The 19,465-nt window shown below is 40.8% G+C and overlaps 1 protein-coding gene and 1 long non-coding RNA gene across 3 annotated transcripts in view; both read left to right on the forward strand.

The window, feature by feature from the left end:
* LOC107388621 (protein kinase C beta type) overlaps positions 1 to 19,465 on the forward strand; it is a 66,809-nt gene that overhangs the window by 35,028 nt on the left and 12,316 nt on the right. For both annotated transcript variants that reach the window (XM_070550134.1, XM_070550133.1), the window contains exons 4-16: positions 1,714 to 1,825; positions 10,815 to 10,943; positions 11,254 to 11,410; positions 11,751 to 11,885; positions 11,969 to 12,065; positions 12,156 to 12,296; positions 12,384 to 12,557; positions 12,747 to 12,838; positions 17,118 to 17,180; positions 17,334 to 17,472; positions 17,569 to 17,649; positions 17,724 to 17,831; positions 19,245 to 19,385. In XM_070550134.1, coding sequence (XP_070406235.1) covers positions 1,714 to 1,825; positions 10,815 to 10,943; positions 11,254 to 11,410; positions 11,751 to 11,885; positions 11,969 to 12,065; positions 12,156 to 12,296; positions 12,384 to 12,557; positions 12,747 to 12,838; positions 17,118 to 17,180; positions 17,334 to 17,472; positions 17,569 to 17,649; positions 17,724 to 17,831; positions 19,245 to 19,385 — 1,569 coding nt within the window. The remainder of the gene's footprint in view (positions 1 to 1,713; positions 1,826 to 10,814; positions 10,944 to 11,253; positions 11,411 to 11,750; positions 11,886 to 11,968; positions 12,066 to 12,155; positions 12,297 to 12,383; positions 12,558 to 12,746; positions 12,839 to 17,117; positions 17,181 to 17,333; positions 17,473 to 17,568; positions 17,650 to 17,723; positions 17,832 to 19,244; positions 19,386 to 19,465) is intronic.
* Positions 6,197 to 9,414, forward strand: LOC129164254 (uncharacterized). The gene is made up of 2 exons (XR_008563857.2): positions 6,197 to 8,041; positions 8,182 to 9,414. It is a non-coding gene; the product is annotated as an uncharacterized lncRNA (long non-coding RNA).

A 19,465-nucleotide genomic window follows, 5' to 3' on the forward strand; every position in this document is an offset into this window, starting at 1 on the left:
TTCAATGTCCACATGCATGTTAAAATCCCCCACTACAATGACCTTATCGTATTTAGCACCAAATCAGATAAAAAAAAATCAGATATCTGATCCAAAAACTCAGAGTAAGGGCCTGGTAGACGATATAAAACTTCAAACAAGAGTGGTTTTACAGTTGTGCAATCTGGATTAGGAAAACTAAGAATAAGATGTTCAAACGAAGTGTAACTATTAATTGGTAAGGGATTGATTAATAAGTCTGAATGAAAAATGGTTGCTACATCTCCTCCTCGCCCTGTACTTTGAGCAATATGATGATTTAAATAATTTGAAGGAGTCGACTCATTTAAGCTAACATAGTCCTCTTGCTGCAGCCAGGATTCTGTGAGAGAGAGCAAAGAGATCTGATTATCACAAATCAAGTCATTAACTAAAAAAGTCTTAGAAAAAATGGATCTAATGTTCAACAACCTACATTTAATTTTTCTAGTTTTCTGCTCAGTTGAATTTGTTCTAATATTTATGCGATTTCCATGATTAGCTTTATTAAGCCTGATATTTAATCTGTGTGATTTTGGCCTTGGGCAGGACACTGTCTCTATGGGGTAGTGGGTGGTAACAGTACAGAAGCTGCAGAGGGGTGGGTTAAACTAAACAGTGCAGATTATACGATATTTGTCACTAAAAAGTGCAGATGATATGATATTTGTCACTAAACAGTGCAGACGATACCATATTCACCACTACATAGTGCAGATGATATATTTGTCACTAAACAGTGCAGACGATACCATTTTCACCACTAAACAGTGCAGACGATACGATGTTCATCGCTAAGTATTACAGACGATACCATATTTGTCAATAAACCGTGCAGACAATATGATATATATATCATAAAACAGAGGAGACTATATGATATATTATAATACTCAAAGCCAGATGATAGTTGCAATTGCAACTGAATTTAATTGGGAAACTCGGGCCAGATGTTTCCAAGATGCATGCAGCATTATCTCAAGATCTAATTGTTCCATCAGAATGACGGTGGCCAAACCTGCTGCCATCTAGCAGTCACAGTTTGAATTGCACCACACAAGAAATCCAGTTAATATCCGCTTGTAAATTCTCAATAAAAATCAATGCTCTGCTTTTAAATATTGATCCATAGTAACCATAGACTGTATAAAACGAGACCTTGTGTCTTTGCTGTCCTGTCCTGGCTTGTATCCATATTCCTGAAGATATGGATTGATGTTAATCTTTCTAAGGGGTTAGATTCGGCTTCCTGTCCTTAAAAACATGTCTCTTTTCTGTGAGATATAAGTGGACAGCTGAGTCTTGACCTGAAGCGTTGGCTCTCATGTGTTTGTGTGTGTGTAGTAGTTTTTGCTTCCTCCTCACAGCACTGACACAAACACTAACCCCTCTATTCTGTTGGGGTGTTCTGTCCTCCATGTGAACCATCTTCTGTCTGATGATGTTCCCCAGGATGTTTCTTATCCCTCAGGGGTCACCATGCCTCGGAACCATCACCCGAATCTAATTTGACTTTAAAGCATATTTTAATAGAGCATTTGCTTTGTTAAACATTCTCTTTAGATTGTGATGTGAGTTCTTTAAATAACAGCCTAAATAAATCCACACAGATACAGTGAAACTCCTAAAACAACCCACTTTAGAGCAAACATTAACACTGTCTTCTCCTCTCTGTGCTTCTATTTGTGTCCGCAGGATCCTCGTAGTAAACACAAGTTTAGAATCCACACTTACTCCAGCCCCACCTTCTGCGACCACTGTGGCTCCCTCCTGTATGGGCTGATACACCAGGGCATGAAATGCGACCGTACGTACACCAATATCTTTACGTGTGTGTGTGTGTGTGTGTGTGTGTGTGTGTGTGTGTTTGCAGACCGATGCGTGGATTAAAACGATGTGTTGAAAAAGCCACATGCACAGAGTCTTGTTTTTACCTCACAGATGTGATGCATTTGCACATAAATATCAAATAGACTTTTTCTTAATAAGGTCTGGAATCAGCTGAACAGCCAAACAGGCATAGAAAGGACACCTTAATCACAGTCACACAGATGAGATTAGATTAGGAGATTAGTGAAAAAGATTTTTGAAGCAGAATTTAAAGTTTCGATAAGTGTGGGACTCTTGAGTTTCCTCATTTCCTGTAAGAAGGAAGTTCTCTTTCTTCCAGTATTACACAGAAACTAAAAAGTGGTAATTTAGCAAGTTTGATTTTTCCCAAAGTAGATCCACTTGTTACATTTCCTTTCTTTTAGGAATTTTTTGTAAAATACTTAGAATTTCCGTAAGTAAACTTTTTCTTATCTTTTCATATGTCTGACATTTCAGTCATCTATAATTGTTAAATTTGCAGTATTTCTTTTTCACAATAAAAAATATGTAAAAGTACGCAAGTCAACCGTCTGGTTTTACTTCAGATTATTGATGACCAGTTGCTTTGTGATTTTTAACATTCCATGATTTGTCCTTTTGGCTGACACAAACAGGAAGCATCTCTGTGCAGAGCTGCATTTAGCCGTGACTGTCAGTTTCTGTATTTCCCCATTACACAGATGTGCACACGCAGTAGTTGACGGACTTTGACTCTGTTCTGCTTGCTGGAGTATTTTACATACTTGATAAACATTTTATGTTCACCATCAACCCAAATAAACTCCTATTAGAACATATAATGCAATTGAGGGAAAAAAATCTACTCATTTTAATTAAAGCTGCAATAAGAGACCTACAAAACAAGTTAGCCTTTAAACATAAACACAGTCAAAGAACTCTCCCCACACCTGTCTGTCATCCCTAGGCTATGCCCCTCTGGTACCAAAACCTGCATTGCCACAGTAAACAAGAGAGCACTAAACACCAGTCATGTTCTATGTCCAAACATCTTTTGTTGTCTATGATTTCCTCTAGTAGTTTGTCCTAAAGCTGAAGTGGTAGCAGCCGGCTGTTTCTCCTTCTCTGATATTATTGAGCAGTGAACCTCTCACACCAGTGGTGTTCTGCTATACCATGATAACTGTTAGTGGTGCAGCAATAATAAAAAACTCTGTTTAGATTGGATCACGGTTTTCAGTCATGGATCAAATCTTTTTTGGATTCGCAGAAAGAAAAAAAAAGACAGCTTTGATCTTTCTTCATTTTGTAGAAAAAAATTGCAACATTTTTCTGCTTACTATGCAACTTGCTTTAAAATAGGAAGAGAGAGGTCTGATTGCTGATTAAATTATATAACGGCTTGCCCTTTATAGACACGCTCACTCCCTGTGTGTCCTGCTTTCACTCCTTTTGTCACTTTTCTGAAGCATTGCTTATTTTACTTTCGTGCTAATTTACACATTTGTCCCCAACAACATTTACACATCCCACTTACGTTAATGTAATTAGAATAAATGTGTCAACCTCAGCAGTTCCAGTCACAGACATCACATACGTAGACACCCCATGGACTGGCACTACCTATTGGAGCTGCCGTAGTGGCCGGCCGCCATCTTGGATGGGTCCCCATTCGCCCCCAGTGTATCTAAAGGGAGCCTAAGTCTCCTCCCATTCCGGTCGGCTCATGGGTCCCCGGAAAAACAAAAACTGAATGCAAATCAACGTGGCTAAAATAGCTTTTTTCTAATCCGCTTTGCCTTACGCCCTGGATCACACATATGTTGTACTGCAATTTAAATGAAAAGTAATGATGGGTGTTTGGTCCACATCAGTCACGTACTTTGAGATTTGTCAGCTTGTAAATGTTTGTAATTAGCACAACCACAAATCAGACATTGGCACGTTGCATAAATGACATTACCACAGAATCTCTGAAGGAGATCCCTCTGTAGGAAGGAGCTCCCAGGAAAAATGTGTCTATACTATTACACATCCAATGGAAAGGCTTGGTCAGTGTCCCACTGCAGCATCTGAACAAGATGGAGGTCTGGATATAATCTGACTCAAACACCTAAATACTTATGTGTTTTTCAGCTGTTCTGTTCTTGATTTGCTGCTGAGCTTTGGGTTATTGTCCTGTTTCCGATCAAATTTCATCACGGCTTACTCTTCTCCTCCACCAGAGAAGTCAACAGTTTATTTTGCAGACTTGAGCGAACATGAACTTCTAAAAGAAAAGAAGTTTCCATCTAACAGCTCTTCCAAACAATCCTTACTGGTTGTTTCCTAGCCATGACGTTATTTAATGTAGCATTCAATAAGCAAGTTGTGGCCTGCAGAGGCTGATAGTTTTGGATTTTTGTTTTTTATTTGACCTTTGTTTGTTTAAGATTGTGTGTCCTGTAATTTGTTAACAAATTAAATAATGATGATGTTTATGTTTATGTATTTAGCAGATGCTTTTGTCCAAAGCTACTTACAAATGATGATCCACTGCACTGGCTTTTTAGGTGGAGGAATGTCTGTTTTGATGATTTAACAGAGACGATTTACGTTTCTTTCATGGACTCCATATTTCTGCTCATTTAATTAGTCTTGTAGACATTTTGTTGTCCTGATTTAGCATCTAATGCACTCAGATCTGTAATCTAGAGAAGAGTGTTACAGTGTATAAAGGCCATAAACGCTATCTCAAAACAAACATCTTCCAAAAAAATGCTTTATTTTGTATCTTCTAATCATAGAGATTCAGATTATTAATGTAGAAGCTAGACAACCTGTCATCCTGCTCTTTGGTGTGTGTATTTTAGATCTGAGCTGAAGCCAGCTTGGGGTTGTTGCTCCCTTTGGTCTCCAGGGTGTGAAGTTTTAACAGTCTGTGTTTTTGAGTGGAGCAGACATGAAGCTGCATGAATGAACGATGATTTTGGTGCACTCTCCCTGGTGGAGTGGCTGTGGGATAAAACTCAACAGAGGAACAGACAGCGAAAGATAACATCTCACTCTCCACCTCTGCAGGCCAGCAACACCACCCACTGATCAGAGAGCAGAGCAAGCAGTGGCTTCAGTGATCACAGCAGTCTGCCCTCTAGTGGACAGACAGAAAAATCTGTGAAAAATATTGTTTTAAATTTAAATGAAATGTTATTAAAATCTCTGCTTTAAATTTTTATTTTAATAGAAAATTTAATGTGACTTACTTGGATTTTTAACATTTTTCACATATAAAATTTCCTTTTCCAGAAAATAATCATTATTAGTTTTTTATGACCAGTTTACATTTTAGAAATGATCATTTTCTGACTATGTGTCTCTTAAAGAGCAAGTAACGTCTAAATTAACTTTTTTTTGCTGATGAACTGTATAAATGAGTGTCTAATAGTGTTTTAAATGTGTGCATTCTTTATTTTAGCATTTTGGTGCATTTTCTTTAAAAATTAAAAATTCTGTCTAAAAACCACAGTAATGCGCCACCTTCAGCTGAAAACATAGAATTTGAGTCATTTTGAATAAATTTTAGCCAATGGCTAAAGAGTAAAGTACTACGTAAACCAGTAGAGTACTACGTAGCAGCTCCGTGCCAAAGTTATAAAAGCAACGAGCGTCTCGGCCACGCCCTGTGGCGAGTGGGAGTTGGATTTGCAAGCAAGTGTAGGAGGTCAGCGGTAGTTCAGCATTAGCATATAGCATTAGCATATCCTAGTCTTAGCATATCTTTTAGTGTTATAAATACTTATTTAGTGTTAGATTTGGCTGTTTGATATTGTAGTTTAGTTAGTGTTTGGCTGTTAGCGTAATTGGGAAAGTATTTCGGGTTTAGTGCTCCATATCGTCTTAGTATTGGTGAGTAGGTGTAGTGTAGTATGCTTGCGGTGACTCTGTGGGCATTTTACCCGCGATTCTGCACGTCTCCGTTTGAAGAGGGAGGCAGCCCACCGTGGCTCTTCCGCGATTTAGATGCAGCCCACCGACTCTGCTCCCCCACCACGGTGGGCTCCAGTCTGAGGTGAGTAAGCTAAATAAACGTTTTAACATCTTCTAAAGACAATTCCCTACCTAAATGCAAAGTTTGAGAGACGTGGTTCACTTCCTTTAGCTAGTCAGTCGGCAATTCTGCAACAGTGGCTCTAACTGATGCAGCACTTGACAGACAGCATTACAGCGTGAAATCCAGCTTGTGAACAGGTTCTGTGAGGAATTCTGTTCAGGAGGTCGCATTTCATGCTCTCCACATCATGTGTGCAGTGGCGGTTCTACATCGAATTACTCCCCGGGCTAGGCCCCCTTTGAGCGCCCCCCCCCCCCCAACCCCCCACCACCACCACCACACCACCTGCATGAACACACGCATGTTTTCTACAAACAGGCATGTTTTATTAGAACGACTATTGAACATTCATTTTTCTAAGTTGCACATATTTACATTAATTACTATGAAGTTGTCAGAATGTAAAGCACTATACATTATATACTGTATCAAAATATATAGAATCAAATATACAAAAACAAACAATAACTAAATATTAAGAATATATGAACATAATAGATAATAAATATTCTAAATAGCAAAAATATTTCACACGTAACAAACTAAAGATAATCACTACAGCATTGCACTTAGAACAGAAAACACAAACTAAAATTAAAACCTAACCTTGATGCAACATCATCAATAATGTCATCATATGAAATCTGCTCCCCTACTGAGTGATTGATACTAATCAGAGCCAGGTTAGTGAGCCGCCCCTGAAACATAGGTGACCTCAGGTATGACTTGATCAAGTTTTGAAAAGCTCCTCTCAGCTTGAGCCACAGTGACTGGCAGAGCAGTCCAAAAGTTGGGGTAGATCTCCAATAGATCTCATGATCCATAATATTTTAGAATTGCCTCTGAAATTGTAATTTAAACTGACATAAAAAACTGTAGACTACCAAAAATGCCAACTTTTACAGAACAAATCATGTAAAAAATAATCAGTGCAGCCATCTGCAATAAATAAACAGGATAGTTAGTGGTGACTGGGGAGCGTTCTTCTGCTTGTAGAGTGGTTTCATTTATTATTATGTGAACATGATCAACATGTTTGTTGTTGTTCAGGCAGGCCACAGGCTGCAGTGAGCATTTAACAAATCCTAGTTTGAATCAGTAAAAAACGATTCAAGGACTTTTTTCAAACCATTTGAATATTCGTTTAAATATTTCAGCCCTATTAGCTCTGTTAGCAATTAGTTGACCGCATTTAACCGTTAAAATCCCAGTTAACTGGTTCAAAAAATTGAAAACATGCATCATGAGAGCTACATACCTTTATCTTTCTGCTCTTTTTTCTTTTTTTCCCCCTGAATGGGGGCACCTGGTGGTTTTAGCCTTTTTATGTTCATCTCTTCTGTTTGGCTCCTGACTCAGTAAGTTTCCTTTAGTCAGGACTAAACAATTTGACCTTGATGGGGGGGTGACCACAAAATCGTTTTGTTTTTCCTTTTTTTATTCGGCCATTTCACACAATTCAGAGAAACCTGAAAGAATGATAGGCCTGTTTTTATGATATTATGAATGAAATATGGAAGAACGTTAAGATGTGATTGACTTTAGCCATGTTAATACAGTTGATTCAGCCCCTGCACGCTCATTTCATTTGGGAAAGACGCAGAGGTGAATTCCCCCGCCGCACCCCTCCCCTTCCTGTTCTTCATAGACACACGGTGCACGTGAACGTTCTCAGTCAGCAGGAGCGCCTGCAACTGCAGGGGGCGCCAACTTGCTGTTTCCAATCCAGACACTGTCATATGACAGATAATAGAAAACCTCGGTGCGGCGCAGATTTCCTTTTTTTTTTTACTCCGCGCTTGTGCGCCCCTTTTGTGTCATGAAAAAATGCCGCCCCGGGCAACTGCCCTGTCTGCCCATGCCTAAAACCGCTACTGCATGTGTGACTGACTTTTACGTTATAATGATCACACACTAGGAATGTTATAAAGCGCCTATATGGGACAGTTTCTTTTGTATATTATCTGACTTTATAAACTCTCAACAACAATGTGCTTATATTTTTTTTTCAGGCTAAATCTACCCAAGACACTGGCTGTCAGACTGATTTAGCTGCAAGAATGCACTTTTCCAGGCTGACGTGAAACCTTCCCTGTAGCAAAGGTGAATTATTTTTAATAATCTTCTATGTAAACATTTTATTATTACCTTCTAGTTTTAATTTGTTTTACAGATTATTGTTACACGTGATTTTATGCTCTTTTAAACATTTATAAATGTGCTGCTTCTTTGTTTTTACATAGCCAGCCAGAATGGAGTTCAGAGCCGCAGTGTGTCTGGTGACCCACGGGGACCATGATGAAAATTCATCTTCCAGAAGGTCTCAGAGCAGCGGCCACACCCCCTGAAAAGACCAAGGTGTGAGGTGTCTGCTGTTGATTCCAGCTTCCACCTCAGTGACGGTGCAAGCTCAGTGAACTGTTCAAGGTAAAAAAAAATTAAAACATTTCAGAATTTTTAAGATATTAACAATTAAATAAGTATGTGATTACATCATGACGGAGGCTACTGATTCTGCCCCCGTGACACTTGGTGGTGACGTGTGAGCTGATTCACCTGGAAAACAACTTTTACATTAAATATTTTGTTTTTGCTATCAAAAGTAAATTAACTAATAACCTGCATTATTGCAGGACACTCAGCAAAATATGGACTCTACACCATGAGGCAGGCACACGTTAATAACTCTATAAGAGCACATAAGGTGAGCAACACCACATATAGTACACTGTCCTGAATTTGTTTTCTTTCTGCATCTCATTAGCCTGGCTGATCACCTGATAACTCCTGTCATCTGGTTATGACAGCATGAGGATGTCCTCACACACCTGTAACCTATCAGCTCATCTGGCAGAATAGAGAGAGAAGAGACAACACCACATCTCCTGTTCCTGGAAAGCCTTCAGCCATCCTTCGATGACTGAGAACCTCCATCAGCTCTGTCTCCTGTCTGCCTACAATTATTAAAATAAATATTGTGTTTGACAAGTTTTTTTGTGCTGCCAAATATCTCATATAGATTCCAGTTTTGATATTTTAATGGATATTTATAAATTACATTAATTGAATTATCACAATGCATGTTTAACTTGCTCTATTGTGATGAATTAAACTAGCACCTCACTGTTAAAAGCTCGTTTTAATTTCAAGCATGTTTAAGTATTTATGGACATGAACAAAAACAGGAAATATATAAATTGAGATTTATTTAATTAATATAACAAATAAGGAGAAAAGAGTCATTGAAAGGCACATTCTTCTGGAAGCTCCTGATCCTGATGGCACCAGCAGAGGAGACCACCTGCAGACACCAGAGACCAGCTGCAGACACCAGAGGACCTAGAACCAAGAGAGCAGCTGTTATCAGTAAATAAATAAACCAGGGCAGTTTTAGTGAGCTGAACACATTACAGAATAATTTTCTCATGGGGTATTTTCATAACTTTATGCAGCAGACTGTAACTTGAGCCCAGAGCTACCGGAGAGCTGCTATCCAGCACGTTTCAGTGGATTTTCCTGCTTTAACAGGTTAGATTAGCTGTTAAGCAGCTCAGCTATTTGTTGCTGATTAAAACCAGGTGTGCTGAAGCAGATAAACCTCTAAAACATGCTGAATACTAGCTCTCCAGGGCCGTGGAGACAAACCCTGCAGCTAATCCAATGCTATGGCTAACGGCTACTTACGTTCAGAGGTGATTCTGTTGGGTCGGTTCTGGGAGTTTCAGGCAACTCACAAGCTCACAACAATAAGGCTCAGGTCCGCTTGTCTCCTCCAAATAGACTTGGTCCCTTTCTTCTCGAGTGTCTGGGTAAGGAGGGGGAGAAACATCCTCCACTTCTAATAACTGCATAGAGTGAAGGGAGCTAGCATCGTCTAGTTAGCCGTCGTCTTCGTCACTGCCGCGGCTCCGCCCTCTCGGTCCTCCAGGCAACGCCTACTAATGTTGCATTTTTTAAAATTGATACGTGGGTAGAGAAGGACTCCGAGGCTCAATTGACCCGCTCTTTAAATGTAAGGAACTATCCCCGTGGTTCTCAACTCTGGTGCTGGAGGGTCAGTGTAGGCTGTTGTTGATTTAGCGTCCAGGAAACAGCAGAGCATGTCGGTGCTAGTAGGAGCTAATCATTAGCATTAGCAACTCCACAACACAGCAAAACTCCACCAGGGTTGTTTTATTTGGGGATAAAACATCAACACTGCAAAGCAAATGGAATCAGTGGTAGAGTCGGGTTGCCATTAGCCAATCAGAGGTGAGATGTCCGAATATCAGGAACTAAGACCCGTGTTCTGCTCGCCACTCCACTTGCTAACTTCTACTTCCTGAAACAGGAGCGCCAGAGCTTTTTCCCCGAGATAGACTCACAAGGCATTCATTTAGAAGAGGACAAAGAAGAAACAATCTTTAATATAGTGCCTCTCAAGAGAAAAAATCATGAGGAACTTCGCAAAAACAAACTAAAATTATTTTTAAAAATATTATAAATTATATAAATGGAGTGAAACACAAAAAGTATAATAAAAAATGTGAAAAAATTACCTAAGTAATCATGGGATCAGGAAAATGACAGGATTAATAGAAAAGCAGCATGAAATGAAGCCAGTGAGGAGGAAGAGGATTAACATGGTTTGGCCTCTGTGCTGGAAAAACGGGTGAACCTTGTATCCTGTCCTGTGCTCTGATCCAATAAACACGAAGACATGTGGCGCCTAATTGAATCGAAAGCTTCAGCTAGGTTTAAAAGACCCGCGTGCTCACCATTTAGAACGTAACCAAAACCTTTTCTCAAGAAAAAAGATGTCTTTTCTAAATGACTTTTACTGTTTGGAGCATGTTTAAATCCTAACATGTGTATTTTTTTGTCTTGCTGCACTCAGACTGTATGATGAACATCCATAAGCGATGTGTTGCCAATGTCCCAAGTCTGTGTGGAACGGATCACACAGAAAGGCGAGGACGCATCCAGATCTCAGCCAAGATCACTGACGACACGCTCACCGTCACCAGTGAGTCCTCTCTCTCCAGCCCTCGATTTGATCTGACTCTGAGCAAAGCGGCCTATCAGCCCTATGGCCAAAGCTGGAAGGTCCATTAAGTCGTTCAATGATCCAACGATTGACCCACATCTCCACTGGGATGGGCACCCACGTGCCAACGCGGCTGTGAATTGATTCTGGAACAGAAACTAAACTGCTGTTAAGTGTTGTGAAATCCAGAGTTGTTTAGAGCAGGAAAAAATGATGAAACAATGATGTGTTTTATCAGGGGATCTTTTTCTTTCTAGCTCGTAATTTATTTGTCTTCAACCCTTCACAGTCAAAGAGGCTAGGAACCTGGTGCCCATGGACCCAAACGGCCTGTCAGACCCCTACGTTAAGCTCAAGCTGATCCCAGACCCCAAGAGCGAGAGCAAGCAGAAGACGAAGACCATTAAGTGCTGCCTGAACCCCACCTGGAACGAAACCTTCACTTTGTGAGACATCTCTCATTCTGTGACTTAACGTCAGATGAGTTTTAGCTCCCATTTTCTGGCATTATTGACAAAACCATCTTTCTCTACAGTTACTTTGGCCTCATTTTCAGTCACACGAGCATAAATGTAACTCCTGAAAGTTGACCTGTCCTCATTCTTTCCAGCGCCTGTGCTCATTGTTATTCAAGCTTTTCTGGGTTACCGCACCCTCGCAGGAGTAAAAACCTCTGTTTGTTTTCGTGTTTACTAGTTTAAAATAAACAAAAATTCTGTTCTAATATTTTACCTATTTGAGACGTCTGATGCTTAACACTTGGCTCGTGTTTTCGTTTTGTTTTAGTAACCTTAAAGAAAGCGATAAAGACCGCCGTCTCTCGGTGGAGGTGTGGGACTGGGATTTGACCAGCAGGAACGACTTCATGGGATCGCTGTCCTTTGGGATCTCGGAGCTGCTGAAACTAGGAGTAGACGGATGGTGGGGTGTCTGTGGTGTGGGAATATTGTCCCATCTTTAAGGCAACTCTGGAGCTGATCTGACCTTGCCCTGTTTTCCCACAGGTATAAGCTGCTGTCTCAGGAGGAAGGAGAATATTTTAATGTTCCTGTTCAGCCAGACGGAGAGGACGGCAACGAGGCATTTAGACAAAAGTTAGAGGTAAGAAACCAGGATGCTTAATTTGGTCCAGCTTTTTATTTGTTTATCTTTTTACCTGATTATGTTTTCTGTGATTATTTGATCCTCCAGAGAGCGAAAGTGGGGCCTGGGAAGCCCACTGACAGCTCTTCCTCTTCAGTATGCAAATACGACAGTAATGGCAATCAGGACCGCGTCAAGCTCACGGACTTCAACTTCGTCATGGTCCTGGGCAAAGGCAGCTTCGGCAAAGTGAGGCTTGTTTGGTGTGAGATGGGAGCTGGTGGCTGGAAAACAGAGGAATCTTCTGAGGCTCATTAATTCCCTCCTTTTTTCCAGGTAATGCTGGCAGAGAGGAAAGGCACAGATGAGTTATACGCCGTTAAAATCCTGAAGAAAGACGTGGTGATCCAAGATGATGATGTGGAGTGCACCATGGTGGAGAAGAGAGTTCTGGCTCTGTCTGGGAAACCTCCTTTCCTCACTCAGCTGCACTCGTGTTTCCAAACCATGGTGGGTCACCTGCAGAGATCTGGCTTCACTTTTGTTAGGGGACAGCAGAAGCTCAGGAGTTAGAGCAGGTTGTCCAGTAATCTGAAGGTCACCTGTAAAGCATTTTTCTGCCCAGATAGAAGAATAAACTCAACCTAAGGTGTTGTTTTTCTTGCTTTTCTTGTTCTTTCTCTCATTTACTGCCTGCAGGACCGGTTATATTTTGTCATGGAGTATATTAATGGGGGAGATCTAATGTACCAAATCCAACAGGTGGGAAAGTTTAAAGAGCCTCATGCTGTGTGAGTACACACACACAACACACACTGTGGAATCTGATCTGCTCATTTAAGAAACAGTGGCTGGTATCTCACTCAGCTGTAACCGTTGGTAGCAAATTGCAAATCTTAGTTGCGAGGGAGTCTCTAACATGTCTAGAAAAGATTTTCAGGTCACAGGACCTCACTGTTAGACACGATTAGTCTCATAACAGTCACATAGCTGTCCTGGGTATGTGATGTGTTATGTGTACGTAAGTCGGGCAAATTGAGCAGCGACTGAAAAAACAATATTGGGACCAAGGGCGTCAGTTTGTTTTCAGAATTGCTGGGGACAATAGCCATACACTTGAGTGGGGCTTAAAAATTGCTGGGGACAATAAAGTAGGCTAGCACAGGGGTCGGCAACCCGCAGCTCTGGAGCCACATGCGGCTCTCTGTGCTTGTAAAATAATGAATAGATATTTAAATAAAATGCTTTATATTTTACTGCATTAATTTTACATCTGTATGCCAATTCTAAATGTAAAGATTGTCTGCGTAAACCTGAACAGGTCCAACCCGGTCTTACTGTGAGACCGGGTTAACGCGTCACGCTTGTGCGTAATCATGCGCTTCTGAGCTGCTTTCTGACCTTCCCCACCTACAAAGTTTAATTACAACAATCAAACGTGACAGAGCCTGGATTTGTATTCTGAACAGCCGAAACATGTTTTAAAAAGAAACGTATGACAAAAGTGGCACCTGCTCAGTAAAACCACCAACAGGGTGAATATTGAAGGCAGAGACGGGCTACAGCTTCTGGATCCACTTTATTTAATCGTTTTATTGATTATCTTTTTATGAAAGATAACTTTGACGTACACGAGCGACCAGGCGCGTTGCAAGCTTTTCAAAAGTGTGGGAGATGTTGTCTGTGCCTAAAATAATTTCATGTTATTCATCCTGTTAGTTTAATTTCCATAATAGCGGAGCAGGTGCGAATTTTAGACGCGTCACGCATGTCTCCGTTTTAAACATGTTTAAACTGTTCAGAATACAAATCCAGGCTCTGTCTCGTTAGATTGGTGTAACTAAAGTTTGTACTGAATGGAACTACATTAAACCATGTTGAAAAGAAAAGGATCCGATTAAATCGTTTCCCCCTCATTTACAGTCACGGACTACAGCGCAGTGTGCGTGGCTCTGGGGTTAATCAAGTTTAATTGTTTCTCTTTCCAACAATCTTCACAAGAAGGCAAAACAGTTAAATGGCAGGTTACAGATATTTCCATTTGACTGTTTATTTTGACGGATAAACTCAAGGATGTTGGTTGATTTCCTCCCACTGAAGCGGTCTGGAAACCCGGTCTCTCTGAGGGATGTGTCACTTGGAAAAATGTTATTTTTATGAAATTATGAAAGTTTGGCTGAATAGCGCTTGTTCCCGTCTCCAATATGGAGACGCATGACGCATCCAGTCGCCTCTTCAGCTCAGAAAGCACCTGTAGAGACATTTGGTCACGCACAAAGTTTATGTGGAGCAGAAGCGGTCGGGCTACGGCAGGTGAAATGTTCCTAGCCTACATGAAGTGAAACTGTTTAATTGTAACATTAATATGTTACTGGACACGCTGGTCTGGTTGGTTAGACCAGTGTTTGAAGTGGAAAACACACACACACACACCAATTAACATAATGCTGATAGCGTGGACTAGAAGACAGGTGAGGTTTACGTATTTAAATGATGATCAGGCTGCTGTAAAATGTAATCTCCATCCACATCCAGACACAATTATCCTCTATTCTGTCTCTAGTTGCTCTGCTCTTGTCTGGGCTGACAGCTGATGGTGCGCGTGGTGAGCCTAGTGGCTGTGATGCACATTTTACGCATTTGGAGAGGTGGGCTGGATGCTTTTCTTTTACTGGAAGATGGTCCACTTAACGCACGGGTGTAGACTACATATTAATGACAAATGAATGAAAATTAAATTGTGAGTTTTTACTTCATATTTTATAAATAAAAATGACGGGGGAAAACATTTATGACGTCTTTTTAAACGAAATTTTCTAGCGTGACCTGCCTGCTTCACTTAAGTCACTGCTTATTAAGGTCCGTCCAAAATTACCGTGGCCCACCCAAAAATGATAACCTGGCGCTGCGCCTGTTATAAACCTCTGCAAATTATTGTTCTTCACTTGATCAAACTCAGACTTTGTACAGCTAATGTCAAGATGTAAAATTATGAATTCAGTCGAGCTCTTCCGTCCCTCCCTCTCCTGCTCTCCTGGAAACCCGACATCGGTTGTCAGAAGTGGAGGTGAAGAAGGAGATGAGGCAAACAGAGTGAGTGCAACGAAAAGAAACCAGACTGGTGTGGAGGTGAGCAAAACAGCTGGAAAAGTGTGGGTGTTGAATCCCCCACGGGTGTGACGCCCATGCGAGCGACCGGTACCGGCTGCTGTCACCTGGTTGTGAGCAGCTCTCTGCTGTCTGAGGGTAGGCCCCGCCCACAACGCTGCGCTGCTGTGGCTCCCAGTGTTTTCATTACTGTGGGAAACGGGTAATAATGGCTCTTTGATGGGAACAGGTTGCCGATCCCTGGTATAAGATCTGAGCTGGTAAAACAAAAATCCTCATCAGCAGGCTTTTTTGAAAGTGGGGGGGACACAGCTGCCAATCACAAATTTTGCCGGGGACATGTCCCCGGTGTCCCCGGTTAAAATGACGCCTATGATTGGGACTGATTAAAGATGAGAAAGGAGAATCAAGACAAAAACACGTGATAAAATGAGGGTAATTTGAGTACAAACTGAGAAATCTTTAAGGCCACTTTTTGAATGAAGTGCAGCAAAAATGCTGCATGAAAATAGTGCAAATATTCTTTATTTTCCTATTTGAATAGGGATGTTTTTGTACAGGAATCTGATATAGACCAACTCCTAATAAGTGGGTCCACTTCTTATAAAGTATAAAGAAAACTAAATCATTTTAGGTAACTAACATCAAATATCTCCTAGCATACTTAAACTTTATACATTAATTGCATATTATGACAATTATTTCACTATAAGTTAGGCCAACTGTGCTAAACACACATAAGTATTTACAAACCTGTACCTCAGATCGAGTGTACTTTGACATTCTGAGTGAGAGGAGAACTAGCTGATAAGTTCCGATATTTAATTTTAAAGCCAATATTAGGCGACAATATTGGACATCTTTAATTTTGACACATGCAAAGTTTTTTTCTGTATCAAATTGGTGCAATTCCAATGGAAAATGTATTCATTTATGCAACCTTTTGTTTTTCCAAGATGGAGTTTTCTTAACTTAACATTCACATCTGATGTTTTAGAGCTCAAACGTATTTAATCCAATGAGAAAGTTAGGCACTTATTTCATGTAAATTTCAGATTCGTCTTCATAATAACAAGTTTTCTTTAAACAGTTTGTTCACAAGTCTTTGTCTTCCAGTCATTATATAGGGGTAGATCGATATATCGGTCACTGATATATTGGTCGATATATCAGGTCAGTGTTTACTATTTTCTTTATATCGGCACCAGCCGATATCCTCCTTAGTAAAGATCATTTAAAGTCAGGTGCATCCTCCAGCTGCCTGGTGCTGCTGCAGAATTTAATGTAAACATATTTATGAATAACATCTGTGTAATAAATTCTCTAAAAGTTTTCATCAAAAATATTTTTGTGTTTACATTTTTAAAAGCTGATCAGTTCATTAACTCTAGTTGGACATCTGATTTTAACACTGAGCCCTGCACAAACTTAGAATTTGACAATTCAGGGTTCAAAAACTGGTTCAGCTTCTGGAATTTTGTACATGACCTGATGCTATTAGTGATGCTTTAGTATGCAAATAAGGTGGAAAACGACTGGATATCGGCTTTGATGATCAGCAGCACATATTGGCCAGCGGCTGGCCAAGAACTCTACATATTAGCATCAGCACCTGCAATAGAAAAACTGATATCAGTCTACATCTAATTAGAAACTGGTCATTTCTTTTGATTCTTTTGGAATAATAAGATGTGCATGCTCTCATAATTTTGTCTCAAAATAAGATTAAAGTAATGAATCTTTGCTTTTCCTGTGTAAACAAACACTGAAAGAGACCACAGAATACGCAGAATACTTCTTCAGTCCATCACGTTTGTTTTTATGCACACAAAAGCCACCATGGTTCTGATTTGTAAACCAGAATCCAACAGTTTGGACAAAATGGAAAATCAAACAGAAATGTTAAAGTTCTGATCTCCCACTGAGCCTAAAGGCACACGACAACCTTTGCTTGTGCTTCAGGTTCTACGCTGCAGAGATAGCTATTGGGCTCTTCTTCCTTCACTCCAAAGGCATTGTGTATCGGTGAGTTAAGCTCTGTTGTCTCCATGAGCAGCTTCTTATCATTTCAGTGCACAGATGGAATTTGTGTGTGTGTGTGTGTGTGTGTGTGTGTGTGTGTGTGTGTGTGTGTGTGTGTGTGTGTGTGCGTGTGCGCGTGCGTGCGTGCGCGCGCAGAGATTTGAAGCTGGATAACGTGATGTTGGACTCTGAGGGACACATAAAGATCGCAGACTTTGGCATGTGCAAAGAGAACATGCTCGACGGCGTTACGACAAAGACGTTCTGTGGAACTCCAGACTACATCGCTCCAGAGGTGAGTTTCTGTTTTCCAGAGTTGATTTTTATTTTTTATTTTTTTGAAGATTTGTTTTGAAATCTGTCTGAGGCTTGTTTTTTTAAATCCTCATAGATCATAGCGTACCAGCCTTATGGGAAGTCCGTAGACTGGTGGGCCTTTGGAGTGCTGCTTTATGAAATGCTTGCTGGACAGGTTTGTTTGCATTCATAGTATAAACCTGATCCTTGAAAAACTGAAGGTGATAAAGTGTGTTTGTGCCTCTGCAGCCGCCTTTTGATGGTGAGGATGAAGATGAGTTGTTCCAGTCCATCATGGAGCATCATGTCTCCTACCCCAAGTCCATGTCTAAAGAAGCTGTTGCTATCTGCAAGGGGGTGAGGACACACACTTCAGTCTACGGTCTTCCAGTTGGGTTAATGGTCCTAACTGGTTAAACGTGGCTACTTAACATAGCAACTGGACTTAAATTGGTTTTAATCTAGAATTAATTCAGACTTTTTAGCATCCAACTCATGAAATCACTACAGGAGAGGCTTGTGACCCCCAACTGTTTCTGGTTGAAACAGGAAAATGGCCAATAAGACATTTAAACAAGAGAATATTGACAAAACAAACACCAGCCATTTGTGTGTTTGAATGTTTTATATGTTAAGCTGTTTAGCTTTGAGCTATGAATTGTTCGTGTGTATAAAGGATGACTGGCTCCGGTCACTTTGTCACAACATCAAAGATTGACACAACAACGGCGCCAACAAGCTGATTCTTAGAACACTTTTCTTAGGAAATACTGTCCATAACTACTTGAAAAGATTACAGGAAATTCTGGCTGCTTGGAAGCTAAATATTAAGAAAAGTATGTTATTTTGTATGTTTTCACAGTGCTGTAGTCTAAGGGTATTTCTGTGGTCTCTAGTGGGAGTTTCATAGCCTAGTGAACTAGACCAAATTCTTGCTTTGCAAAGTTTGGTCTAGGCATGCTCCATTGGAACCTCAGCAGCTCCTACCAGGACTCTGGCTAGCCAATCACAGCTCTCTAGAGGGGTTTCAAACACATAAAGAGCTGTGAATGGTCCATAATGGTGGGCCAATCATAGTGCTCTATCTGCTTAGTGAACAAATCACAGAGCTTTATCTGCTTTGTGGACCAATCAGGGCACTCTATATGCCTGGAGGGTGGGATGATGCAACAGAGTGAAACAAGAGTATGTCACATTCATTGTCCAGTGGAATGCGGAGATCATTTGAAAGACAACGGTAGAACCCGCCCCACAACCGAGAGCCGTCAATGGAGCATGGCCAGACTAAATAATACATTTATTTAGTCTGGCTTGCCAGGTTAGGAGTTTCAGGTAACTGTTGTGCTTTTAGGTTTTAATATGAAAGTGGGATGGAGCCACAAAGCACCTGTTGGATGCATCAGTGAGCACCTAAATAGGTGTGATCATTAAGTGGTTCTGGAAAATTCTGCTGTTACTGGGTACCTTCATCTGTCTTGCATAAATATTTGTGCATTTAAACCCTGAACCTGGATAACTGACAGGCTGGAGTTAAAACACCTTCGGCATGAGCACGCACTTCAGATGGGTTTAAACAGATGGTGACTTCAAAATATAAACAAGCATGTGTGAACTCCTCTGTGTGTGTGTGTGTGTGTGTGTGTGTGTGTGTGCGTGTGTGCGTGTGTGTGTGTGTGTGTGTGTATGTGTGTGTGTGTGTGTGTGTGTGTGTGTGTGTGTGTGTGTGTGTGTGTGTGTGTTTTTTTACAGTGTGTGTTTGTTTTTTTACAGCTCATGACCAAACACCCAGGTAAGCGTCTGGGATGTGGTCCAGAGGGGGAACGAGACATCAAGGAGCATGCCTTCTTCCGCTACATCGACTGGGAAAAGCTAGAGAACAAAGAAGTCCAGCCGCCTTTTAAACCGAAAGCTGTGAGTAGTAAATGCACACACACACACACACGCACGCACGCACTCACACACACAAATGGACGCGCGCTCACACATACATG

Source organism: Nothobranchius furzeri, chromosome 4 (assembly GCF_043380555.1).
Source record: "Nothobranchius furzeri strain GRZ-AD chromosome 4, NfurGRZ-RIMD1, whole genome shotgun sequence".
Taxonomy (NCBI): Eukaryota; Metazoa; Chordata; class Actinopteri; order Cyprinodontiformes; family Nothobranchiidae; genus Nothobranchius; species Nothobranchius furzeri.